At 37.4% G+C, this 27,694-nt stretch overlaps 2 protein-coding genes across 10 annotated transcripts in view; one reads left to right on the forward strand and one right to left on the reverse strand.

Annotated features, from left to right (window-relative positions):
* LOC134794343 (ATP synthase subunit s, mitochondrial) overlaps positions 1–27,694 on the reverse strand; it is a 242,433-nt gene that overhangs the window by 209,886 nt on the left and 4,853 nt on the right. The gene's annotated exons all lie outside the window — the stretch shown is intronic.
* The window catches only part of LOC134794321 (protein unc-13 homolog 4B), a 76,805-nt gene that overhangs the window by 40,570 nt on the left and 8,541 nt on the right, over positions 1–27,694 (forward strand). For 6 of the 9 annotated variants that reach the window (XM_063766092.1, XM_063766094.1, XM_063766095.1 and 3 more), the window contains exons 2-13: positions 512–782; positions 17,360–17,524; positions 18,201–18,382; positions 21,534–21,581; positions 21,933–22,092; positions 22,561–22,740; positions 23,347–23,548; positions 23,992–24,421; positions 24,798–25,055; positions 26,068–26,359; positions 26,777–27,009; positions 27,507–27,597. In XM_063766092.1, the coding sequence (XP_063622162.1) occupies positions 512–782; positions 17,360–17,524; positions 18,201–18,382; positions 21,534–21,581; positions 21,933–22,092; positions 22,561–22,740; positions 23,347–23,548; positions 23,992–24,421; positions 24,798–25,055; positions 26,068–26,359; positions 26,777–27,009; positions 27,507–27,597 (2,512 nt within the window). Of the gene's footprint in view, positions 1–511; positions 783–7,716; positions 8,111–15,533; positions 15,653–17,359; positions 17,525–18,200; positions 18,383–19,010; positions 19,016–21,533; positions 21,582–21,932; positions 22,093–22,560; positions 22,741–23,346; positions 23,549–23,991; positions 24,422–24,797; positions 25,056–26,067; positions 26,360–26,776; positions 27,010–27,506; positions 27,598–27,694 lie in introns of those variants that run through there. The other 3 variants (XM_063766099.1, XM_063766100.1, XM_063766101.1) reach the window with 3 other exon arrangements.

The raw sequence follows: 27,694 nt of genomic DNA on the forward strand, positions 1-27,694 counted from the left end.
AACATAAAGGGGTCATCCATTAATTACATCACACGTTTAGGGGGTGGGAGGGGGTCAAGAAAATGTGACATGACAGGGGAGTCACAAACTTTGTGACGTCACTTTAACTTCATCAGTAACCAAAATTTTATTTTAATAATTTTATTTACTGTACAGTTCAAAAACAAGTTTTTGGAACGATAATCGTTTTTATTAGTTTTTTTTTTTAATAATCAGTTTTGGGTTATAACTTTACTAATATTTTTACAAAAAAATAATAATACTTAATTCGATTTGCCGATTTCGTTGAAAAAATGTGACGTCACACCAGGGGGGAGGGGTTTGCCAAATGTGACCAAGTGTGACAAGGAGGGGGGGAGGGGTCAAAAAACCTTGAAATTCGTGTGACGTAATTAATGGATGACCCCAAACCACATCCTACAGACTTCCGTCATTTTGGTTCCAGTAGGAACTAGTAGGTATAATCTTTGGTTTTTTAACCTCATTTATTAACAACGCATTTTCTCCACAGAATACAAGAAGTGGACGACAGCTTCTTCGAGAAATTCGGGTCTTTATTAAAGCAAGTGTCACTAAAAGCCGCCATAGAAGAGGCGACCCCTCTAGCCCCTCTAAAAGAAATCGAGGAAAATGATGGCGAGAAGGCCGAGGCGGAGCTTCTGGGGGAGAGCAGGAGTCTCGCGAGGGATACTGACAGTGGGAATGAAACCCTATTGGACACGGACTCCGAGCCAGAAGATCCTGAAAAGATCGAGAGACTTGTCGAGGCAATTGACTGGAACGTGAGTATCAAACTTCTTTTTTTTTAATTATTTCATTAAACTAGCGTCGTGTCTCTTGATGGTATGCTGAAAGGATGTGAACATTGTGAACGCTTACTTAGCCTAAAGTTAATAATAGGTAGCCAAAAGATAAATAACTAAAAATTCTACTCAGGTCCCTCAAAGTCAAAACAGTGCGTCCTCGAGAGCTTTGACAATCTTTCTCGAAACCAAGATGTTAGATGACACTAAACTCTAAATCATAATTAGATTCCAAAAAATGTTGCCACTGCAATAATTTGTTTGTAAAATAGTAAATTCCTTTTTATAAATAAATACGCTAAGATAATTGATTTATTGGTAATTTTACGCCTACAATTTAAAAAAGTACTTATATATATTTACTTATTTTTACATAAATACAAGACGCGCTAGTAAAAAGTGGCAACATTGTCTTACTTTTTTTGGAATCTAATTATGATTTAGAGTTTAGGTAGATAACCTACATATAAGTACAGTAGGTACCTAAACCACAGACAAAAGAAAACTTAGTAAGCTGCAGTTAGTAGGCACCTTAGAGTGCAGGCAGTGAAAATGCTTTTGCGTTGCCCGATACTTACCGATGCTGTAAGACCGAAATGCCATACCTAAAGCCCCCTCCAGACTATGCGCGTGAATCGCGGGCGAAGCCGCGAACGCGAGTGTGGAGTCTAGTTCGCTGATATGCGAAATCGACTCCAGACTCGCGTTCGCGGCTTCGCGCCGCGATTCGCGCACGAGTGTGGAGGGGGCTTAATGTTGGAATGAGACTTGACTGACATAAAGATAAAATGGGCAATCTACAAAGTGGCTCTTGCCTGAGAACATTATAAATTCGTTTCCGTCCGTTACTCATGAATCTTTTGAATTATGTACTAAGCAATAGCAAATGGGTTAACACGGTGCCCTTAATAGCTTGCTTTAATGGTTTGTTTATGTAGTCTAGGTAGGTAGAAACTCTTGGGCCCATTTGATGAACAATAGATAAAGTATAACAAACTTCAAGGATGTTATCTTGATTGTCAATAAAAGTATCAACGATTCGGTAAGTAATAGAGTAGTGACGTAGTAGCAAAGGGCCGTATCTAACGTAACATAGTTATATTTAGCTGGCTGTGATTCTTATGGGGTGCGCGAGTTCGTAGGATTTGAGGTTGTGGGGCCAGTGTAAGGTGGTGTAAGGTTAACTTATAATTGGTCTCCTAGCTAGAGACGGACCAAGCTAACCTAATTTGCAAAGATTTTGCAACTAAATAGTTTTAGTCCTAAAACTCAACTTCTTTCTACTAGAATATTACCGCGCTACTTCCTTATCAACCGTGTGAGATAATTTGCTATTAATAATCACATCATCCGACTCGGCCGAGCATTTTATTTCTTGTTACGTAACATGACCATTGACCATATCATGGTCAAGCAGTTTGCCACGAACCCGTTTTTGACTGCCGCGCTATTTCTTGGGCTGTATTTTTCGTGAACACTCTGTAACAATAGTAGGTAGCGGATGAGACTATATGTCAAAACTATTATCTTCTTCCTCGCGTTGTCCCGGCATTTTGCCACAGCTCATGGGAGCCTGGGGTCCACTTGACAACTAATCCCAAGAATTGGCATAGGCACTAGTTTTTACCGAAAGCGACTGCCGTCTGACCTTCCAACCCAGAGGGTAAACTAGGCCTTATTGGGATTAGTCCGGTTTCCTCAGATGTTTTCCTTCACCGAAAAGTGACTGGTACCTAAATATCAAATGATATTTCGTACATAAGATCCGAAAAACTCATTGGTACGAGCCGGGGTTTGAACCCGCGACCTCCAGATTGCAGATTGCAGATTGCAGACGCTTTATGTCAAAACTATTATATAATACCTATACATTATGTTTACGGCAAAAAATATTTACTTGAACCATAAAGTTTATCTAACAAAGATAACTGTGATGGCATTGGCTTCAGAATGGGTACCTACTTACATACCTACAAATAGTAACGATTTAACTGTAGGTATAAATGGCGACTCCATGCATGCATGCATGGTTTCTAGAACCAAGGTATGCTGAACCTTTGTATTTCGGCATTGCGCGACCGCCTTCACCGTTGTTAGCAGTTTTCTGCAAAGAAACACTGACTACTAGTACTGTACTGAGCAGGTCGCGTTGAGGTGGTCATCTTCAAGGTGAAACTTTAGGACCTTCTCATCTATGCGAAGAGGTGCGGAACCATTCGCGCTCGGTATCTATTCCGGTTGCACTCAGTGGCCCAATTTTATACGAGAAAGTGACAGATGCTGTTAAGCCATGGCGTGACAGGGGAATCGAGTAAGAACTCCAACCCTGAGACGCTCAGCCCAGTTGACGTGAATCGCAATAAGAACGCGGCTCGCGCAGCATTCTAAATGGCATCATAAGCGGATATCTCGGTCAGTTTTGTTTTTATCGTTGAACTAGACATTGAGTCGACTCAGGATAGGAATGGTGGCGTAAGTGGAACACCTACGCGCGTGGCATTCCTAATGGCGGCATTATGTAAACACGCTGCATATATGCGAGCTTGGTTTCGCTCATTTATGATTATGACTTTTTTGTACCACGATGGTGGTAGGTGGTGGTATATACCTATGTACTTTCTCATCTGATGGCAAGGATGCCAGTGTGGTTTATGGATGCTTGCAATAACAATTATTTTAGATAGGTACACGCTTGTTCTCGACAGAATAATCACTAGGTAGGTTTTGCATGTCATCGTCTCCCACGATATGGTATCTACCTACATATGGTGCTTGCACTCTCCAAGGATATTTTAAAAGAAGCATGATGTTAGGTCTAAGATCAAATAAAAACCAAAGGGGAATGACATTGGAAACGAGAGCATTCTCTAATGACGTGTTCATTCAGCGGCCCTGGCGGGAAGTTGACAAAATAGCCGGACGAAAGTAAGAGCTGGCAGGGCGCCATGCGCATTGTGAACACAGAATTCACGATACAAATTGTCTCGAATGTAAGCTCGACTGTTGTTAGACTAGACCTTGGGATCCGTGACTACAGTCAGCTTGAGTTCCGAGGATATAGAGGAGCTTTGCTTGTCCTCCACTCCAAACATCCGCTTTCGGCACAGTAACCCTCTCGCGTCTTGAGCCCGAAAATGTGCAGAGCTCTTGCTTGGACTATAACAAGTTCTCACATTTATAAGTATACCTACTGGGGCCTATTGCATAACAAACTATTACAACTAATATTACAAGCGGAACTCCTTATTTAATAAGTGAAATTAGAAAAGGAGTTCCGCTTGTAATATTAGTTGTAGTTTGTTATGCAATAGGCCCGTCGGCCTATTGCATAACAAACTACAACTAATATTACAAGCATTTCGTTGAGGCCATATTTTATTATCACTGATATTCAGTTGTTAATAGATTGTCTTATTATGACTGTGATTATTATGATTATGATAACGAGAGTAACGAAACCGCTTGGGAAATGATATAGGAGGTACCAACAGCAAACTAACTGGGTAGTTTCGTTGCTCTAGAAATTGTGAACATTTTCTAGGGCTAGGTCTCCGTCTATCAGATTAACTTTTATCTTACCAGTTCAGAAAGGCTCGTTTTCGTCGCAAAAGGCCGTTATATCCGCTACTATATACCGACAACTACTACAAATTACAACTACTTTTCCACAATATTATCGGGTAATGTTATTTGTCTAACTAGGTAGGTATACCTACAGTGCAGATTTGAAATAATAATTTAAAAGTTGATAAGAAACCACTTTATGTTATGAAGAAAATTTGAATACGTAGGTATTGTACTTACATATAATTGCACTGTAAATCGCTACTTGTTTTGTTTAAAAAATTTTTTTTGCCACTTCAGTAATAAGTATATATGTTATCTTTCTAATATCAGTTTTCCTATTGTCAGAAACAAAACAACATTTGCTTTGATTATGATCCCTTCAATTTGTAAATGTATCCGCTCTCAAGTCCTTAACAATCTGGTTGTTTTCAAACGGCAGACCTATTTTAGTGTAATGTCTAGATTACGCATCTGGTAGATCTGCCGAGGCTCAAGAGTTGCATTAGGTACTTTACGAGCATTCGCAATTTCAAACCTAGGAGTTGAGTTATTTTTCGTGAAATTAGAATTTTATTCTTAGAGTTGATCATTTATTTTACTTATGTCTAAGTTATGTTTATTTCTCTTATGTTAGTCTCACGTGGTAACGAACTTCCAAATCTAGATTAATTTGTGTTTGTACTAAAAATAAATAATAATGGATGTGTGGACAGGAAAAATGTTACGATAAATTTTGAATTAATACAGAATGTTTCGGTTAAACTCCTATTTAAAGCCCCTCTTAATGAAAACAGTTTAGGAATATACTAATAGGAGAAAATTAAAACCTAATTGGGTTCTTATTAATTTCAGTGATAGGTACCTACTTTGTTACTAGCAACAAAGTACCTATCACTGAAATTATAAGATATTTATGTAGGTGGTAGGTTTCATAACTCTTTTTCTCGATGTTCATTTGTCTGTATTATGTAAGTATAGGTAAGTATGTAGCTCTTCTCATTTCGGTACCATCCTAATTTTCGAGTTTCCTGACCTTATTAGGTATTTATCTCAGTTCTTGTCGTTACTTTCGTTATAGCTCTCAGATTGTGTGTATTTAGTCTAATTCTTAGATAATCTCTCCATGGGTATTCTTGCATGACGAAAGACTTTAGCGTCACGACTGTTTAGTCGTAGGTTGTAGCCAACTTGTAGAAATACTTGTATTTGTCAAGAGGTTGTTATTACCTAGTTACTACCATATCACCTACATACCACAATCTTATCAAGTAGCCAGACACTTCATGAGGCTAGTAGAAGACTTGCAGTAAATAAAACAGTTGTTATTACAATCCTTGGTAGTTTCTATACGCGAACCAAGTGGCGAATAAAATAAATAAATCGCTCGGCACGTGTGCTGCGGGGAAACAGGAACCTTGGCCGTTGTTATAACACTGAAATAGTTTTTTTGTAAGACTACACAGTGCAGAGTATTCAGGTGGCTTAGCACGGTCGCGTTTTTATCCCTTGTCACCATGCCTGTCACGTTCTAACAAGTATGTATGTGCGAAAAGGACGCGCATAGGGATAGTCGATAAAAATGGAACCGTGCTGATGCTGAGGGCTTACCGCGAACCACGTTCGACGTGTTGCCTCCCTGTCACACTTACGTACGAATTTACAAGTGCGACAGAGAGGCAACACGTCGAACGTGGTTCGCGGTAGGCCATCTGAGCCCGCTGAATGTGAGATTGGATAATGCAAATACTAAAACAGGTATACTCGTAACTTGTATATTTATGTATGCCAAATGCTCTTTTCTTTTGTAAATGATGAAGATAAAAAAAATATTCTTCATCATTTTTGGACTTAACTATTCAAGTGAAACTTCATAGTGACATAAAATACTAGATACAGCTGCGACCGGTGCGAACCTAATAAACTTATTATTATTATTTTTTGGTACTAAGCTTTTATCGCTGACTGTACTTTTCTTACGACAGACAACTAATACTCATCGAGACAATTCTAAAAACCCCTAACACAATTAGGTTGCCTTGTTTCATCACAGAGTTCCTATGGCCACCTCCTGTCTCCATCATCAGATCAGTTCGACAGTACCATATTTTGTATTGTTATCAGAACTACATACAGCTGCCAATTTTCATGACGCTACGATCCTTGGAAGATGGTTAAATTAGTTACCATAGATTCCATTACATAGTTAGTTACATACAGGTCGACCTAATAAAAGCTTGTTAAAAAAGAAATATTTCAACACATTGACAATGTGTGAATGTGTAAAGTACTTTTACTGTTCGTGTAAAAGTGTAATTGTGGTAGAGTCGATTTGATTTTATCTAATTTAACCTCCTAAGTCCCTGCGAATAATTTTTTGTACATATTCCAAAATCTATTTTGAACTTTTATTGTGTAACTAAGGGTTCCAATTTCAAAAACAAAACAATTGCTTCTGGGTCTCAGGAGGTTAATACCTAAATCATACTTTACTGACCCGTTTATTTACATACATATAATTAACAATATTGATATACATATGTAGTTTTGTTGCAAAATGTTTCTGTAATAACGTTACATTGCAATAAAACATAGTTTAACTCATACACATTTGGTTCAAGTACCTTTTCAAAAGATTTTTTATGCTTTACATATCGCTCCACTCTTCTGGAATGCCTATAGAAATCTAAATAAATCGCGCCTATAAAAAAATCTTAATGGTTTATGGCGTATTCATGTAATTGAAATGATCAGGAAATGATACATAAATCGATATCATCCATTAGCTAGTACTTGATGTCAGCTTTACGGGCTCAGTTACAGCCTACCCGTTAAATTTTATCTAGACATTACATTATGAGTAGAGTAAATCTATCATTCAAATTTATTAGGCAGATTCTATGAGCAAATCGATTTGGATTCGATTGTAATAGGTATCCGTTACTATTTTACGGACTCTATCTATTTAATAGTGTTCCGTACCTACTGAAAATCGCAAATCGCAACCCTTGAAGAATAATGTCTGTCTGTCTTGGGAATAGTTTGAAATAGAAAGCTGAAATTTCGGATAGACATAGGGTAGCACTAGCAACCATCTTACCAATTTTATTTTCAACTTAATTTAGTATTATGTATTCGTTTACATAAATTTGTATTGTCTCGTTGATATTATAAAAAAAATGAGTTTGCATTTGACATGAGGCTTAAGAGCAACTGGTAGCTAATTGAATTTAAAACTTTTTGTTATCTAAACCTCTAAAGCTTTTTATGAAGTAGGTATGAATTACTGGGTACTTACTAAATCATTGAGGAAATTAAATAACAGTTTGAGGCGGAAACCTCACAAATAGTTAAAGAATGAAGTCGTCACTCGAAAATGACGTCCCGAAGAGTGAATTAAACATTTTTTTATTATTCCTTTGAGTTCTCATACGTCTGCCGTTGCAAAAATAGAATTTGGCGGTAGTGCGGTGCGATCCAGAGTCCCGTTCGGTCTCGGCCGCAGTGCATCGGGGAGTCCCACCTGAGTTATATCGGGTTCGGACTCTTGACTCATGTCCCGAGGGACTTACTCAAAACAATAAGTTATTGTAAAGATTGTGTCTCAGTTAGCTTTGAGCTTTCAGTGATGTGTAGTGTGTAGTGTGAAAATGAACGGGACGGCGACTTTACGGACAAAGTTCAGGGGAGTGAAGAAGGAGTTGTTGGAGCGGCAGACCAGCCTGCTGATCCAGTGTATGACTGTGGGTATTTGAGGACATCTTTTTCTTTGCGTCGTAAGACTCGTAAGCAATATTTCTGTTACGGATCATAGGTAAAACTACAACGAAGCCAAAGTTTTCACGTTACTGGTTGAATTAATTAAATAAATGTAATGACTGAAGCCTCATTCACAAAAAACGACAATTAGCGATAGCGATGATGATGTCTGCATATTGTTGCGAGAAAACCTGCAGTACGAGGAACGAAAGGATATCGTGGATTATTCTGTAGAATATGTTATTGAGATCGCCGCGATAGAACTCACTCGATTAAATGTTCTCCTCGTAGTAATTTATTGGAACAATAAATGTAATGATATTTTTTATACTCAATTAAGACTCGTCCTAGAATGCCTAAGTAAAAAATATAATAATAAATCAGTCATTTTTGGCGGTGATCTGAACACAAATGTTTTAGAGGAAAATAAAAATACCTCAACCTTATTGAATTGCATGTTAGAATACAACTTCATACAACACATAAAAGAACCAACGCGTGTTACAAACTCCTCGTCAACCTGTTTGGACTTGATATTTACCAATTTTAAAGATAAAACCTTAAATACTTACGTGCGTGATCTCGGTTTTTCTGATCATAAAGGTACAATAATAAATACACACATTACATTTCAACAGCAGAAACAAGAAACCATCCCGTGGAAAATATACAAACGACATTTTAACACACAAAATATTTCAACATTTAAGCTAGAGTTACAAATAGGGTTGCCAGATGGTCGGGATTTGGCGGGATTCTCCCGATTTTTAGCACGTGTTCCCGATTCCCGACAAAGTGAAAATTGTCCCGAAAAACAGCTTCAAGTTATGAAACAATAATTTCAAGTTCCGAACTGTCGTCAAGCGAGCGAGCTGACGAAGTGGCAATAAGGTAAAATATCGTGGTTTTTAATACAATTACTTTAATTTGAATGTATTTTTTTTCCCGACCTAAGTCCCAAAATCCCGAAAGATTGATCTTGTTTCCCGATAATAGCGCCTTTCGATCTGGCAACCCTAGTTACAAAAAATAGATTGGACACAAAAACTTGACACGAACAATGACATAAATAAAAATTATAACATCTTTGAAACTACATTAAAGGAAATTCTTGATCGATGCATCCCAAAAAAGTTAATAAATGTAAAATCAAAGTTTAAGAAAAACTGGCTCACAAAGGGAATAAAAAAATCGTGCAATAACAAAAGACTCCTAAAAACGCTAGTCACATACACAAAAAATCCGGTACTTATCAAACATTATAAACAATATGGAAAACTTCTTAAGCGAGCCATCAAACAATCAAAAAGGAACCAATACATATCAGAAATGCGAAAAACCGAGAACGTTTCAAAAACAATGTGGAGGATAATAAAAGAACGCACCAACAAAATTGCTAAACAAACACGACATAATATCGAACTTGCGATCCACACAAATCTTACGTCAGACCCGAAACAGGTAGCTAATGCACTCAATACATTTTTTGCATCAGTCGGACGAGTCACCGGGGGAGAGGAGCCGCGCGGGCGGCCGGGACCCCGCACACTCAACACTTTGTATTTGCAACCGGTCGAGCCGCGCGAGATGAATGGAATTATACGTCACCTAAAAAACAAAAGTAGTTACGGCATCGACGAATTACCGCCTAAACTAATAAAGAGCTGCGCTGACGAATTGACACTGCCTTATTATATGCTGGTTAATCAATCCTTTTTTGATGGAATATTCCCCGATCAACTAAAAACATCCATTATAAAACCAATCCACAAAAAGGGCCCTAAGACCGATCCTAATAACTACCGGCCGATTGCTTTATTACCTGCTTCCTCAAAAATCTTTGAATTAGCCATGTGTAAACGCCTAAACTCATTCTGCGAAAAGTACAACATTTTTAACGATAGTCAGAACGGTTTTCGCAGGAACCGATCGACTGTACTTAGTAGTTAGTGATTGAAGGTTTTTTGTGAAATTTTATATTAAAGGAGATAAAATTATAATATCTATATCATTATAAAAACTTAAGGTAGTACTTTCTTTCGTATTGTTTAGTTAACGAATACAATCTGTGCGACAATTTGGTTTTAAAGTCGAGTACTGCAGGATATCCTTGTATATTGGTATATAGAGGTTGCTAAAAATACATATTATGAATGCAGTACATGTGTTGAATACTGCATTTATATCTTGTATACATATAAAACTGCATTTCATATTAGTAAGATGATTTTAATATAATTATTATTTATGGTTGAAATGAAGCAAAAACATAAGACACCACATGTATATTTGATTTATATAATGTAGAAATGAAATAATAAATTTACTATTAAAATAAATAATAAATTGGCTTGTTCAAAACAATATATTATAGTATATTTTCTTCATTACTGTGATAAAAAAATATGAATCTGTATATAAAAAAAAAAATTTAACTTATATATTTATTGATATTTTTTTAATACAGCAAAGTCAACACAAACTGATCAGGTATGTAGTTGGCTTAATCAACAAGTTTTTGCAGTTACTGTGACTTTGCTCGAGTTGGATAACTGCACGCAGTCAATAAAGTCAGAAAAATCATACACCTTCTCTACTTTTTGCAGTTGCTTCTCAACTTGGTGGTGGAAATTGTCAGCCGACATAAAAGTATGCCCAGGTTCCAAATATTTTATAGTGATAGATGTTGCAGCAATTTCAGAACTATTTACAATTTGGACGAGAAAAGTAAATAAGGCCCAGTTTTTGTTCTGACTTGAACAGTTGTCTGCCCATATAACAACATTCTTACAGTTTGTTAAATATAAATGCTTTGAAAGCACTAATAATATCTTCTTGTTTACGCCCAGCTACAGCTTCATGCCATACAGCAGCAAAAGGTTGAAAACCTTGTCTAGTTTCTATTTTCTATTTTTTGCTGTTTAATGTAGGTAGTATGAATCAATTTGGTCAGTTGCATTTGTGTAAGTAGGTACTAAATAACTAAATAAGCCATATTTTAATTCTACTGTTCTGACTTATATCTAATTTTATTAGATTTGATAAGAAGAAAAAACATGTATGAAGAAAAAAACAAAGGTTGATGTCACAAAACAGCTCAACACTCATTCAGGAAATTGCGATTTAGTTGGTAGGTATATGTATGATAATAACACACATTACTTGATGTTTAATTTTTTCAATGCAAATATCGTTACTTACTTCTTAATTCTTAGCTTAGCTTATTAGCACTCACTTATTTGCAAAATTCATTTATAAGACACGGACTATAATTTCATATACCTACCTACTCCTGCATAGTTTAAAATATATACTTCACTTACCCAGGTAACAGTTAATTAATTCCAATCCATAAAATTAAGCATCACAACAAATAACGACCTCCCCGATAAGTGATAATCACAGACTAATTTACTAGTGTTACTTGCAGTTTCGACCCAAGCGACAAGCCGAGCCTGTGGCTATACTAAGGTAAAATGCAGCGAATGCACTTGCTGCGTTTCACCTTAGTTTAGCGCGGTAGATAAATTTCATTACGTTGCTTCAACATGCAGTAAACCAATATATACTGCATTTTACTTAAGTATGATGTAAAAGCTGCATTTTATTTTTGTATCTGAAATGTTTTTTGACCAAATACTGCATTTTTATTAACTAAATTTCTATGTTACAACCATTAAAAAAAATTAAAAAAAATATACATAGATAGATATTTACTCACCGATGCTATTTTTCATAAAAAGTCAAAATCGTAATTTTGTCGATTACTGCATTCTTCACTACGAGGGCAGACTAGCCGTCTATAAATATATGCAGGAAGTATATAATATTTTAAACGAAAAAAAGTATGCAATTGGTATTCTTTTAGATATGTCGTAGGCTTACGATAGGGTGCAATATAAAATACTGCTTGACAAACTACATGAAATAGGAATTAGGGGTACCGCGCACAAATGGCTTACATCATATTTAGATAACCGAAAACAATATGTCGAGATACAACACAATGACAATAAAACAGGTATGATCAACTACGTAAGATCGGAGGTTCAAGTAGTCGAACACTCAATTCCCCAAGGAAGCTGTATCGGCTGTTTATTATTTTTAATTTATATAAACAATCTCCCAATGATCCTGAATGACTTGTGCGTACTTTTTGCGGATGATATTTCTGTGTTAATGTCATGCAAAAATGATCAAAACCTCCAAAGCGACATTCATAATACATTGACCAAACTAACAGACTGGCTCACTGACCACAACTTAGACATAAATTTTACAAAAACGAAAATTATACAATTCAGGCCTTACCAAAAAGACGCATTAGATATAAATATATCATTCAATGTACAAACCCTAGAATGTGTAGACGCTTTTACCCTTCTTGGAATAGATATAGATTCTCATATCAACTGGAAATCACATCTAAATAAAATAAAAAATAAAATGTCTAGTTTTATATATGTCATTAGAGAACTAAAAAAATCTACTAACTTTCAATGCGCTTTGACTGCCTACTACGCCTATGCTTCTTCATGGCTCAATTATGGGATAATTCTTTGGGGAAACAGTACTGACATAAACGATATATTTGTTCTCCAAAAACAGTGCGTACGAATACTAGCCAACACTACATACTCCGACAATTGCAGACCCTACTTTATTAAATACAAAATTTTGACGTTGACATCAATTTACATTTTAGAAATCTGCAAGTTCGTCAGGAAATACCCGGAATTCTTCCCAAAAATTGCCGACCGTCCTCGACGTTTTGAAAGTAGATTTAAGAATAACCTGGCGCCACCCATAAGTTCTGTACTAAAGCTACATAAATCAAGCCCAAACATGATGGCAATAAAAATTTACAATAAAATCAGCGACAACCTTAAATTGCAAACATCAGACACGCTATTCAATAAGCAGTTGAAGGACTTCTTAATCAATAAATGCTATTATAATCTGAATGACTTTTTGGAAGATGAAATGTAATTATTATGTAGTTTTTAGTATACTTATTAGACATGACTCAATTTTGAATTTTAATAATTAGTTTTAAATTAACATTATATACCAATTGACATTTTTGACATAAACTGTAAGCACCTAACATTTTTTTAAGCATGAATATTTAATTTTATTATTTTTAGTGACATATAATTTGATCATTTGCTATTGACGTTAGTAAAAATTATATAATGTTTACAACTATTTATTAATTTAAAATGAAATAAGATATTGTTAATGGTACCTACATACATACAAACCCAATCCTTAGATTTAAGAATATTGCCGTGCCCTACCAGGGCCCATGTGAAACATCTTTGTATTACCTATGTAACACCTGTGTACTTACCATGGATGCAATAAATATATGATATGATATGATATGATATGTTAGTTAATTTCCACATTTTGTATTATAGTTACGTTTGATTGTGCCTTAATAAGTCCACAATCTGCATTTAATTTATTTCGTTGTGTAAACAAAAATAGTGATAGGTACTTACATTTATATTTTCCGTTACAGATAGTAGTTATCTTTTTCTCTGATATACTGTTGCTTAAATAACCTGACAAAATCTGCAATTCATTCATACTTGCTTAAGCTGGTTACCTACCCTAGGTCGTTGGCGGTTTTTACATGTTATGGTACCTATGTATACCTACCTACGAGTTGTAAATAGCAATTAGTTGAAGTGTAAGGTGCTGCTTAAAAAGTGCATAACATATAGTTATATAGGTACCTAGTACCTACTTATCCAACTTTTTAACATTTAACGTTCGCAATAACATTGATCCTGGTGACCTAACCACAAAATACAAGCACGTACCTATTTTATTATGCAATAGGCTCCAGGTTATTATATTTTGCGCATATGAGAATAATGGAATGAATTGCTGTGATATTCATGTTTTTACTTATTAGGTAGGTATACATAAGCTATATGTTTAATGATATGATGCAAAATTTGTTTAATTTATAACTGAATTATGTTCTTGTGGTCTAGATAGAAGCGTTGGTTAGTCATATAATACAGTCAACTGATTTAGACGGGATTCCCACTTCTTACCATGTTTAACAGTTCCACTGCCTTGAGGAAAACCTCATCTTATATTTAAGCTTACATAGGTACATTCGCTAAAACTTTTAAAAATAACTACTTAGGTACAAAGTAGTAGTTAGCTTAAAACCTTTCTAATCATGACAATATCATGTAATCTTCTTCTTTTCGTGTCGAGGTTCCTTTTATTTTTCATGTAATAATGGCATGATATTGTTGTTGTAAGTTAGAATTATATATGTACATACCTACACGAGTCATTTTTTTCATCATATCAGCCTAAAGATCGATCCGATCATATCAGGTGGAGAGCTAGCTTACAGATTATTTTTTGGAATGAGGAAAAAATAAAAATTGCATAAGTTACATTAGGCCAACTGTCTATTGTTTTATAGAAAAAACGAAACCTTCCTGACGTCTCATCGACGGCTATGTGCGTTTTGAAACAGTCGGTTCTTAGTCACATTCTGATGAATTGATGATTCGATTTGGCTTGAGAACCATCTAGTTAGGTTCCCGGTTCATTTGAGATGTACAGTGCTAGACAGTCTGGGGTGATTCGAGCGGCTAACAGAAAGCAGCGCGTTAGGGTGTTGTTCCAGTCGTTTACCGACCGTAGGCTAATCTAACCAGTATAAGGGCCAGTTGCACCAACTGCGCTTGACAGACTAAACAACTTCACTCAGCAGTGAACTATGAAACTTCCAACAGTGTAACGGTAACATACCTACGGTTTGTTGCAACCGATCCTAAGTAATAAGCTACTCTATTGTGTAAGGGGTTAGTTGTTGGTATTTGTCTTGTATTTCTCCTTTCTAGATTCGAATTTCGCGCGTTGTCTTCACTTACTGTGTTATGATTAATAGTTTTGATAAAAAATACTATTTTATAACGATTCTTTACAAAGATTCTAACTTCTCTTCGTCTATATAGGAAGAGGTCCTCATTATAGGACTCAGCTCCTTTTGAGTAACACTCCAAAATAAAAATTCTGTTCTGTAAGTACTCATGACTCTGACTGTCGTCAAACTAAATGTAGCTCTTCAGAAGTCATAGGACTCCAGTTCTAAAACTCTTAGCACATTAGGTAGGTACCTACATAGAATTACTAAGTTTATTTGTGTTGTTGTGATTGTTGCTGATCTAGAAGTCCCTTTTACACTAGTTCCCCTGACCGTTCGATGCGCCTACGTTCGGTAGGCAACGGAAACACGGCCTGGGTGGTAGTTAGATCAATAGCTCCCTTCCCACGGCGCAGTAACCCCACCGATTTCGGGACGTACCGCCTACGTCCGTATTTCACAATAGTGCGCTCATTTACAATTGTCCGCATTGTCGTGGTTTGTTTTTCCCGTATCGTAGTAACGTTACCCCTTCAATCAGGAAAAAGCTGAACTGGAAGTCTAGTGTCAGGAACGTAGTGGTGCAAGGTCTATGAAGTTACGATATTATTACGACACTTCGGTATGTTATTTGCCAATACCTATATAGTATACAAATATTTTAAAATTAAAAGAAACAGTGCCTTTTTTTAAATATTGTAGCTATTAAGGTATAATATTTTTATAAGAGACCCTAAAGGGTCTTACGTTTGAATTAATTCGGGACGTTATTTTTTTACTGACATTAAAAACTTTAATAATCGAGTCCTTATTTTTTTACTGGCACTAAAAATTCGAGCCTGTTTTTTATTGAGTATTTTTTTATCATAATTTTAATTCTGATAAAGAAGGCATATAAAAAGTACTGAAAGATTTTATTCTTACTCTCATTTTAAATGGTGATCCAGTCGACGCGAGAGTTCATCCTAGTTTTAGTCTCGTATTTAAAATTGATAGACAATGAGTAATTCCCAATAATAGTGGGTTGCGTGTGGCCCACTAGCGTGTCAGCTGTGACAAATTACACTGCTGAAGTTCTATGAAGCTGTAATGGTGCACTAAACAAAATATTATTCAATTATTCAGTAGTGTAGTAGTGGCGCTGTCTTGTGTCAGAGGCCAAGATCCTCTTTGGGTCACTGAGCCAGTGATGTATGTATGTATTCAGTAGTGTTCTTTAAGGAAACTTATTTTTTTGTCGTACCAGAATTTTTGGTACGACTTACGCACTTGTCCCACCAAGAGCGAGCAAGCGATTAACTATCGGCGATTTTCTCGCCCAAGAAACGAACAAAAGATTAGGATCCTGTGTTAGTAAAAGAGACACATATATTAATAGTTCATCGCTGGCTGTTCACACTGCCGGCGAGAACACTCGCTCTACTAGTTTGTCGCCGCGATAAGATAAAACTAGCTCAGCGGTACTCGCTCGGCGATGCTCGCTTCGTAGTTAGAACTCAAGCTGCGAGACCAATCAGTCTGCGTGTTCGGCTACGCTGCACCGCCCGAGCGAGTGACGCGAGTAATAGCCCGTCGCACTCGAACACTCGCCTATAGCCGAGCGACAAAACTATTGGAGCTAACACTCGCTTCTCGCCGCTCGCCCACTCGTTTCTAGTTTATCGTTCTACTCGCTTATCGCTCATCGTCGGCGGTGGGACAAGTGCCTTATGTTTTGTTTTAGCAAATTATGGTATAATTGTAATGGATATTCCATGAATACATTCTTATACAACTCTTTTTTACGCGTATATTTTTAGCATTAAATGCTAGATGGGTTAAATCGATACTTCAGTTTCCTTTTCACGTGCTACAACTTTTAAATTAGTAAACGTTTGGTTCGTGTAGTCAAAAAGGAACCAATGAAAATTTCGTGTGACGGGTTTTCCCCATTCCCCATTTGTTCCTTGAAGCAGGTTGTACTGCGAAATTTCTTATTCTTATCCTTAACATGCAACTTTCATGCGTTAGTTTACTTTACCTCGACCTCCACTTTGCATACAAAGTAAATACACACAGTTAACATTAAACAACGATTCGCCTATCAGTGATAAAAAAAACTCTGTATCTTTAGGTATTTTCGGGTAGTTATAACATTTATTGGTTAACCAACCAAATACAAAACCGTCTTGATCTGTCACTGAACAACCTGGCTTTAACCTACATTATTTGATCGTGTAACGTTTTCATCTATCCTCAACTGGCTTATAAGGAGCCATTTGAGGGTAGATTTTGTTTACTTTTATTTAAATACCTAAAGATACAGACTTTAAAACCAGTGTTTTTCCAGATCGATGAACTCTACCTGGAAATCCTATATGAGATCCTGCACAATGTCGGCGGATGTGACGTAGGCTGCGAGGCGGGGCAGCTGGCTATGCTGTCCTATATTCAAGACGCCTTCAAGATCTCTAATGACAAGCACAAGGAACTCCTTACACAGGCGGAAGCTAAGGTGATTTAGATTTTCGTCATAATCGTCATAAAATAGTTATTTACGATACAAGTGCGGAAAAGAGGAAATTCGAAACGAGTGGCGATAAATTAAAACACGACCGAAGGGAGTGTTTTAAATCGACACGAGTTGCTTGCCTATTCGCACGTGTATCATACAACGTTTTACAGTACATATGGCCCTTTAAACTTTTGACATACGCACGAAAAGTGCTATTTTACGCACTAGTGCGGGAAAATAGGACCATATGTACTGTAAATACTTTTACACTTTGGTCATAACCATAATCGTTCTGGAAAACTAGGGTCTTTCCTGTGGACAACTAATAGTTAAAGATTTGGGTACATTTTACTAATACTTTCATCATACAGTTTTTAAGGAGTAGAAGATTTGAATATGCCTATAGGGGCCCAGCAAGAAAATAAGGCTGTTTTGACACGCCTGACATAGTGTTGTCTAGTTCAACAACTGCGCTTCAGAAATCAGTTTCGCGTAGCGTGAACTTTGACCAATTAGGTATGGGTCGGGCTAATAGCCGCGGATTACAAATACCTACTAAGTTTAAGCGTATTCTATTCTACCTTAGTTTAAGCGTAAGTACCTAATCTACATAGGTAATTGATAGTTAGTATTTTTGTTTGTATTTGTGCTTAAAACATATCTGTTTAATTCAAAGGAACCTCCAGAACTGATGCTAAACGTGGAACTAGTAGAGGCTAAAGACTTAGTGCCAAAGGACCCGAACGGTCTGAGCGACCCGTTCGTGACGATATACCTGATGTCCAACTCCTCGCACCGGTACAACACGTCGGTTAAGTCCAGCACGCTCAATCCTGTTTGGGAGGAGTATTTCTCGTTGTAAGTATACTTTTTGTTATAAATACTTCGCTAAAATAGGTAAGCAAAGACAAGGTGCCATGGGGCCCGAAGGGTCTGCGCGACCCGTTCGTAACGTTATATCTGATGTTCAAACTCCAAAACTATATTACTATACTGCAGATTATGTTGAGCCAGACAGCATCAAAAGCGCCGCATTGGACGTCCCTTGCTGCGTTTTAAGGACTCCGCGAAACGCGACATGGTCGCTTTTGATATCGATAGGGATACTTGGGAGGAGCTCGCGTCAGATCGCGATGGATGGAGGGGTGCCATCGCGAAGGTCGCGAAATCCATGACAACGCATGGTTCCAAGACCTTGCCCGAAAACGCGCAAAGAGGCACAATCCACCTGATGATGCTGACATGGCTCCCTGCTTCAGCTGCCATAAATGCGGTCGCAAATGCCGGCCCCGCATTGGCTTATACAGCCACGAGAGACGTTTTTCCTCGCTTACAGACGCTGCATAAATCATCTGTCAAGATGTTAAAGGCCTGAATGAATGTAGGTACCTAAAGTAAGCAAAGACTGGTTGCCAAAGGACCTAGGAGGAAATATTTGAGGTTCAACTCGTCGCACCGATATAACGCTTTTTGAAAGGACTATTTCTCGTTGTAAGTGTGCCGTTTACAATTTATTCGAGGCGGTAACTCACATAAACATATACATCGCGCACCTGTTGTAAGTGCTTTTTGTAATATTTTTTCAATAAATGGGTCCAATAATCGTTGCACCCTAATAGTATTCGAATAAATAGTAACCTAGTCCATGGCACAAATTGGCATTATATTCACTATTAAAAGAATCGAATGGAATAAAAATATCTAATGGCTACTTGAAGTACAGGTATCAATAGATATGACTGGATGGCAATGGCATCAGCAAAATGATATTAGACGTTTGATTAGATCATTACATTGGCACCAGTATCGTAAAATTACCTACACATCCATACCTACTTACTAATGATCTCAATTTAGGACGACAATCTTCCTTTGTCTATTTTTAATTAGTAGTTCGTAGAATTCTGAACAATCAACTGCATATACTCGTACAATCAGCTGTCGAACCACGGGCTCCCACGTAAAGATGTAGGGTCAGTTGTTCTACATTGAAACAATCGGACACAGTGTAACTTTACGATATCTCGGAAACTAGGTGTTACCAGCTAGTGCCGTCTGTCAAGCAAGGGCAGGCTCAGGGACCCCCAGCACCTCCCCAAAACACGAGCGCGCCTCGGAGAAGGAGCACGCTGCTACGAGCATTATTGTGAATTCGTGCAACAAAAGTAAATTTTTTCATTTAAGTTTCGCAATTTTTTACCAAGATATAGACTCGAGTTTGGCGTTTTTTAAGTTTTTGTTATGTTCTATGTGTATTAAAGTTTATTTGGAGCTAAATATTTTTAAATTTCTTTCACTCTTTGGTGCAGTTTTTATTAATTGATTAAAAAAACACCCCCTAGTCTGACAATGAAACATTTTTATGTAGTATACAATGAAACATGATGTTCACTGAACACCAGTACCAGCACACAATGAAACAAACTCATTATTTTTTTAAATAATTAAAACCTATGTGCTAAATTTGTGAAACTAAAATACCATGAAAATTGGTAATAATTTGTCTATCATATGACAAAATATAAGATACTTAACTTTAGGAATGGCTGAGATAGGATGGCTTATATGTTGAATGTTTCATTGATGGCAAGGTTAAGGACACATGTCTTACATTGAAACAGTCGTGTATAAACACTATGTTGCAAGAAAGTGTATGAAATCAAGCATGGAGATGCTCAAAACCCTCCCGCGTCTACCTAGTTGGCAATCATGCTCCGTGGACATAAAAGGCGCCTTTTTCGCAGCATGCCGTACCTGCCGACCAGATTTTCGATTCACAATGAAACTCAGGTGTGTGTACAATGAAACAAGTCTTTCGCTTTTAGATATTTCAGTAATCTTATAATGATTCCATATGTCGGAAACCTTTTAAATAACTAATTTCAGCCTACCACTATTTTCTCCTTTCCTTTCTCATTAATTGAGTGAAAGCATATATGTATTAATGTCACTTATTTATTACACCGTTTCAATGTTTATTAACGATGTTTCATGGTAGACTATAATTATTACATTTGTTTCACTGTAAAAATCAGAGTGTTTCATTGAAAACATGCAGAAGTACACAATGAAACAAAACTCATTTTTCAAAAAAAGGCTTATAACACAGGAACTGTTACAGATCAGTAGAAACCAAGAATGCCATATGATAGCCAATGAAATTGTTTATCTTCATACGAAATGTCACACTCATAACTTTAAAAACACCAGAGATAGAAAGGCTTGAACTTTTAGTGTTTCATTGATCAACAAGTTACCCTACAGTAAGCTACAGAGATGACTGAGTTAAGTGCCCCCTGCCAACAAGTTTCTATACAGGGAGGGTCAGTTATCTTTTCCACTTATTGTACATACCTACATAAGTAGCGTCAGGTATCTCTGCAACTGACCGTGCATATTTCGATAAGATTACGGTAAATAATGCTTCAGAAACAGTTGGATAAATACTTATTAGCTAACTGGGAATGTACGAGTAGGTAGGTCAATCACAGACGTAATTTTACGATCGCACGCTGAACGCGTAATGGCCTTGCTCTTGCCAAAAATTAAACAAATGTTCAACTTTGGAACGTTTCCGTTTTAGCCATGGACGTTATTTTAACGAGTTAACATATTTAGGTTTATTCATTGCTTTATATATTTTAAATGTGTTAAACGAGCCATTTTTGCCATTTTTTTTATATTGTGACCTTTTTTGCCACTTTTGTGTTATTTCCACTCAGAATCACGAGCTCTTTCGATCCTAATGGGATAAAAAAATGTCCCAGAGTTTTTTTCCTATTGTGTTACCATTTCCCCATATACTTTATATGGCGGTAACAAAAAGGAAAGTTTGAAACATATATGGAAATTTTAGGACACTTTTTTTCTCCTATAAGGATGAAAAGGGCTCGCGATCCTGACTAGAAATAACACAAAAGTGGCAAAAAAGGTCTCAACCTCACAACTCACAATATACAAAAATGGCAAAAAATAAAAGAAACGCTCAATTAAGAAATTTTGTCGGCAGGCCGATGCGGGAAAACCTTCAGGAGGATTCTCTTTGTTTAGAAGTCTGGTAAGTTCTCACACATCATTAAAGTATATTTATTTAAATTACGTAGGTACTTGTTTTAAAACAATAATAAAATATTGCCAGACTTTAGATGTATTTTGTTGATGCATACCTAAGACAAAAATAAAACTGAAAATCTCTTTGTGTAGAGTTTATCGTGTAATCATTCAGCAATCTACACCAGTCGTTCTGAGCTACTATGGCACTGATCGGCTGGTTATATTGCCTTAAGAAGAGCTACCTGCTTCATTATTCATTAATTAATTATGTTGTTATATTTAGTTAAAAACTACGCAATTTGGTGATTTGAACGTGGTAAAGTGTTAAAGTAACACTGTCTTTTGATTTCGACAGGGATTTCGACCCCGCTGAGACAGTAAAAGAGAAGATGACCAAGATGTTCGAAGTTAAAGGGGTGAAGGGCTTCCGGAAGCTGATGAAAGAGATAGCCATCACCGCCTCCTACGGCAAACATGACAACGAACTCATTGGCACGGCTAACATTCCCCTCAAGGTAATGTTGAACGATTTTATTATTTAATCAAAGGGGAACCTTGCGCGCACATTATTCTTCGTGCACAAAGATACCTGAAACTAATAAGCTATTTTCAGAGTAATTATAATAACGAATACTGTATCTCACGGAGACACGAAAAATTACTTATAGTTACTGAAAATAAAAGAGATAAAAATTCGTGGCTCCTAGTTTCAATGCTGAAGCTAGGAGGCACGAATGGTGCAGTACTGCGCCATATGCTTTGTGATCACTAGATGGTCAAATGTAAAATTTTGAAAATCAGAGTTACCTAGTTAGCTTTCAAATCGGAAGCACGAATTTGTCTGAGATTTTAAATAAACAACCTATTCCACATTAAATAATCGTTCATATTAAATACTTACATAGTTATGAATCAAAACATAAAATAAGCAACAACAAATAAGAAATTTTGCAATCAATAAATCAGAAAATTTGCAATTTCAGTCAATCCCAGCAAGTGGTATGACAATGTGGTTCAACCTCAGCAAGAAGAGCAAGCTACGGCGCCAGGGCGTGGTGAAGGTGCGGCTCAACTTCTCTTCCGAGAAGAACTCGCAGGTCGCGGCGCAGGAGCACCGCCATCTGCTCAGGATCATGTTACTCCATGAACTGGAGAATTCCAAGGTATCATCATATACAAGGGTGGGCTCCTGAAGATTAGCTTGTCCTATCCATGGCCACTAAGTGCGGCTCGCAGAAGTTCATTGGTCCAACAATGTGGTTGCCTGTGTCCTCTTATGTTCAGGGCGCGGCGTTTCCCCGTCTTCTCTATTATTAATGGAATTTGAAGATTATTGATTGATTGTTGTGTGACAAGATACCTACAGGAACCGCTGACGAAGCCCGAGCTACGGATTGTAGTTTACTGAGAACTAACTATACCTAAGTAATAAATACAACGTACTGCAGGCATATTATGGATGGTTTTATGCATGTGATAAAATAACTGTCACTTTTTAACACCGCGAGATAGAAAGTGACGGACACCGTATTATCACGCTGTCACGTAGACAAGAACAACCATCATATCCGTACTGGTCATTATACTCATATTAGTAGGGTTAACGAGTAGGTAACTATTGTATCTCCCGGAAAAGGTACTATTCGTGCAAGTGTCTGTCTTAAGCAGTTAGACGCGAGGGCTTACGAATGATAACATTTGTGTGTAAAAGTCATTATAATCTAGATAATTTAAGAGGACTCACGGAGGATAACTTTTTTTCTTTTTAGGTGGCCCCATACTGGTGGTGCGGCAACTTCAGTGGCCCTGCGGAGTCCATATTAACCCAGCATGTGGCGCAAAGTGGTCTCTCGCCCACAGAGAACGCGCTCGCGCAGTGGAGTGTGTACTGCTCGCTCACTGTCGACCACCCGCTCAGCTTCGCTCTCTTCAACATGCTGTTGGAGAAGATCACCAAGCCTTTACAATCTGGTGAGTCCTTTGCGCATTCTATTTTCTTTGTAGTGTCCGAGATCTATCTATTACTGGATTCAACCTGAAAAACCACCTCTACCACCGAGTGGAGTACTCTACTATACGCTATCAAGCTTACGGTCTTGGTTCAAAAGCAATGTAAAGCGATTAAAAAAAGATAAAATCTTCCGACAATAAGACCCACTGGTCTATCGAACATGGACAATCTGCACCAGCTAAAAACTTTTTTTATAATGAGTACAACAATATTTTTTTTGTAGAATAATGCTGGTACTGATTCTCGTTGTTAATGTCTAATCCTTCATGAGTCATGAAGGATTAGAATATTTGCAAAACTTAAACAGATTATGACCAGATAAGGATTGTTTGTCAGGACGATGGCGACACTATAATACTCAGAAACAATCTTATTCAAGTCAATATTTGTGTCTGTCTTACAGGTCTCATAAAAGAAGAGGACGTCAAGCTATTCTGGGATGGCGCCAAAAAACTGCTCCCGACATGCTTCGGACAAATCAGAAAGCTGAGGAAAAAGACTGCTGGCGACAACACCGTCATGAAAACACTTAGAGAAGTCATGAAAATACTGTACAAATTGTCCATGTTAGACGTCCCCGACTCCGTTGATCTGTTTCCTAGTAACGTGTATGGTTGGTTGCGGAGTAATGACAAGGGAAGGTTGACGATTCATGAGGTGTTGAACCAGGCGGCTATCCAGGGCGCTTCCGATTGGTTCGTGCATATTCTGGACAACAATGAGTGCAAGGATAAGACGGAGGAGTCAAGGTTGCAGCATCTCATCAGGGTGATTCAGCTCGTGCGCTCTGATCTGCAGAGAGCTATTGAATACCATGATAGAGTTTTCATTGAGTAAGTATTTTGAAAATTTTAAACCTTACAATGTAACTGCAATACTTTTATATACGGCAAAGTACTTAATGAAAATAGAGAACATTATTGTTTGGTTCTCAGTCAGTACTTAGCTTCTTGGCTTACGGATTTAGGCAGAATATAAGCTTATAAAACTAGAGAATTGTCTATCTTTTTGATTCTGCGCTACCAATGACGATTTTATTGAAACTAGACTAGTAGTAGTAACTAGAGAACGGCATTGAGATATTAGGGTTCGAAGTAACGATTTATCGAAGCGATCAAAGCGCTTCTTTCTATGTTCGGTGGCATTCCATGGATATGACGCAAGCAATTTTTCCGAAAACATCTCCTTACCAGGCCTTTTATTTTCCAGAGTTATGAATTTCCCATACTCCAAAGCGCTTTACGGACTATACGAGAGCAAGATCGCATCTCTAGTGGAGCCCGAAGTAATAGAAGTGTGTAAAAGCTTGAAGCGGCTGAACTACAGCGAGGGCTCGACGAGCAGCGTGCACCTCGCGGGGGGCCTCAACGGCGCCACGGGGCTGGGCGCGCCGCGGGTGGAGGACGAGCCGCTGGCCATGGGGACCACTTTGTTTGAGCTGTATCTGGCGCTGCAGAGGTTTTTGACGTAAGTGTTCATTTGTTTTATAATCAGTACCTAGTCTTATAAACAGACTGGTATCACGCACACGAATTTAATTGAAAAATGAGATCAGTAATTTATTGCGTTTGTTTTCAATCGTACCTTACGTACTGCTTGTATAAACATTAGGTACCTACTACTCGTGACCTTAAGTGACGCTGAATGAATATTAATGTCATATTAGGTATAACCGTGTTATGACTCCTAATTTGTATTTACAAGTATTACGATGGTCGATACTACGATTAATTATATTACCACAATGGTTGACATTTAGGTACATTTGGAATCTTGTCCATACGTAGTGGGGTCCTATGATATCAAACGATTAGAGAACATAGAATCTTTGGCATCCGCGCCATCTGATCGCTCAAAAATGCCTTTCTTTAATCTAATGATATAAACACACATTAATTTATTTTTCTCAAAAATGGACGGCAAAGTCGACTTTGCCGTTTAAAAAATAGGTTGCGAAGCGCGTAGTTTATGGTCAGTCAAAAATTAAAAAGTTAAAAACATTGCAGTCTCGATTTTGGGACTGCAATGTTGCATACAAATTCCATTATTTGTCGAGTTCCAAACTTTTTAAAAGTTGAAATGGCCATATCAAATGAAGGCACATGCCCATTAAACAGCCAAACAGATGATTAGTACCGCGACTATTTAGCTGTCTCAAATAGGTTGGCGTATTTTCGGCAGAAAAATACACTTCTATTTTTTTATTAAAAAAATAAAAAGGCGGCAAAGCTAATTTTTTCAATTGTTTCTACTTTTTTCTGTGAAAATATATACGTAAGAAAGTTACTTTTGTAAAATATTTCTATGATATTTATATTTCTTGCACCATTTTTGAGAAAAGCACTATATATGACTCGGCTGGAAGGCTACTTGCTGGCTTCGGATTCAATTAAACGGACTCCCAAGGTCGTCCGTTTAAAACGAATCCTCAGCCTGCAAGTAGCTACTTCCGAGCCTCGACAATAATGTACTATTACAGACTCGGCCAAGGACTGAATGAAACAGACTGGAGCTCATACGCCATATCCAAATTCCACTGGTGGTTCTTTGGCGGCGTGGCCCAATGGCTCGACATCGCCGCCTACAAGGCCCTGACTCGCATCGAGAAAGCTGTAGACTTGGACCCACTAACTGTCATTGACAGTAGCGTGAAGTACAGCAGTTCGGCTGTGGATACGCTGCAAATATTTTATCAGATAAAGATTTTCTGGACTCAGTTGGCGTGGCCTGATGTGGAGGGGAGCTACACGTTTGTGGCTAAGATTATTGATGTGAGTATTACTTAATGTACTTGTCTCTGTCTTTTCATATTTTACTATCGTCCGTAGGTTTATTTACCGACTTTACTTTTTTTTATAGTCCATGAAGGAAATAAAACAAGTAGCTTGTGGTTGTTAAGACAAAATTTTTACATAATATGCTTATTAAACGGATTAGTCTTAATGATAGCTTAATAATTTTCCACGACTTAAGTTCGAAAATGCTCACTTTATTCTTTAAAAACTGATGAGAAAGTTGCATTTTATCCATGAGAGTGGCAAAGTAGGTAATATGATACAAATTTTGAGCTTTTTCCTCATCTTGACAGGTTGAATTGCCTTTTAAGTGAAGTGTTGTTGATTTTGAATGATAAATAATTCATAACGTTTATTTTAGTGTTTGATTTGTAATGTTTTTCAATAAACCAGGACATATGCCGTTGCTGCGTGTTCTACTCTGACCGCATGTCCGGCCGCGTAGACAACGCGGGCCGCGTCAGCACCGTGTTCGAGGAGCGCTTCGAGGTCACCTCCGAGTGGTGCGTCGCCATCAACAACATCGACTACGTGCGCCAGAGCTTGGAACCCTTCGTAGAAGAGTTGGGCATGGACGATATTATACAGAGGCTGTGCGAGTGCAAATCTCCAGTTGAAGCGCAAAGGTGAGGAATTATATCCTATACCAGGCGGACATATGTGGCTTTCCATCAAAGAAGGGTCCTTATGCTTCATGTGCAATAAAGACCTTTCTATCAGAATTTCTGATGGAATTCCAGATAAAAAGATCCATATTGCACTTGAAGCATTTAAAGACCCTTCTGTGATGGTACGCCATAGGTCTAGAATAAAATTAACAATTTGTTCACTAGGTAGTATAATACTTCCGCTGCGCAGACTGAAATGTTTATCTTAGTTGACATTTTTATTTTGTGCAATTTTACTCACACCATCGTACGACACTCATGTCTGGGGTGTCCCTAGAATACATAAGCGAGCTTTTACGCATACCTACGCAATAGGTATGGTTATGATATGATTAATTTATTGGACCTAAAACAGGACATTTTTGTGATAGGAACAACGTTTACGTTTTGAATTACGTTAATGTTTACATTATCGGGCTAATAATTTTAGTAATAACGTCATTTTTATTTTACAGATGCAAAGACACCTTGCAGTGTGTTATTGCCAACGCTATTGATACAGTAAAGAATAAAATTGTGGAGATCCTAGAAATAATGGTCAAAAAGGTGAGTTATAGTAGGTAACTACTTTTAGTACGAGTCTTGTTTGATAAGGCCATTTAAACAAGTTAGTCGATGAACTGGAAAAGCAATCTAAAGTTAC

Source organism: Cydia splendana, chromosome 10, assembly GCF_910591565.1.
Source record: "Cydia splendana chromosome 10, ilCydSple1.2, whole genome shotgun sequence".
In the NCBI taxonomy this organism is placed as follows: Eukaryota; Metazoa; Arthropoda; class Insecta; order Lepidoptera; family Tortricidae; genus Cydia; species Cydia splendana.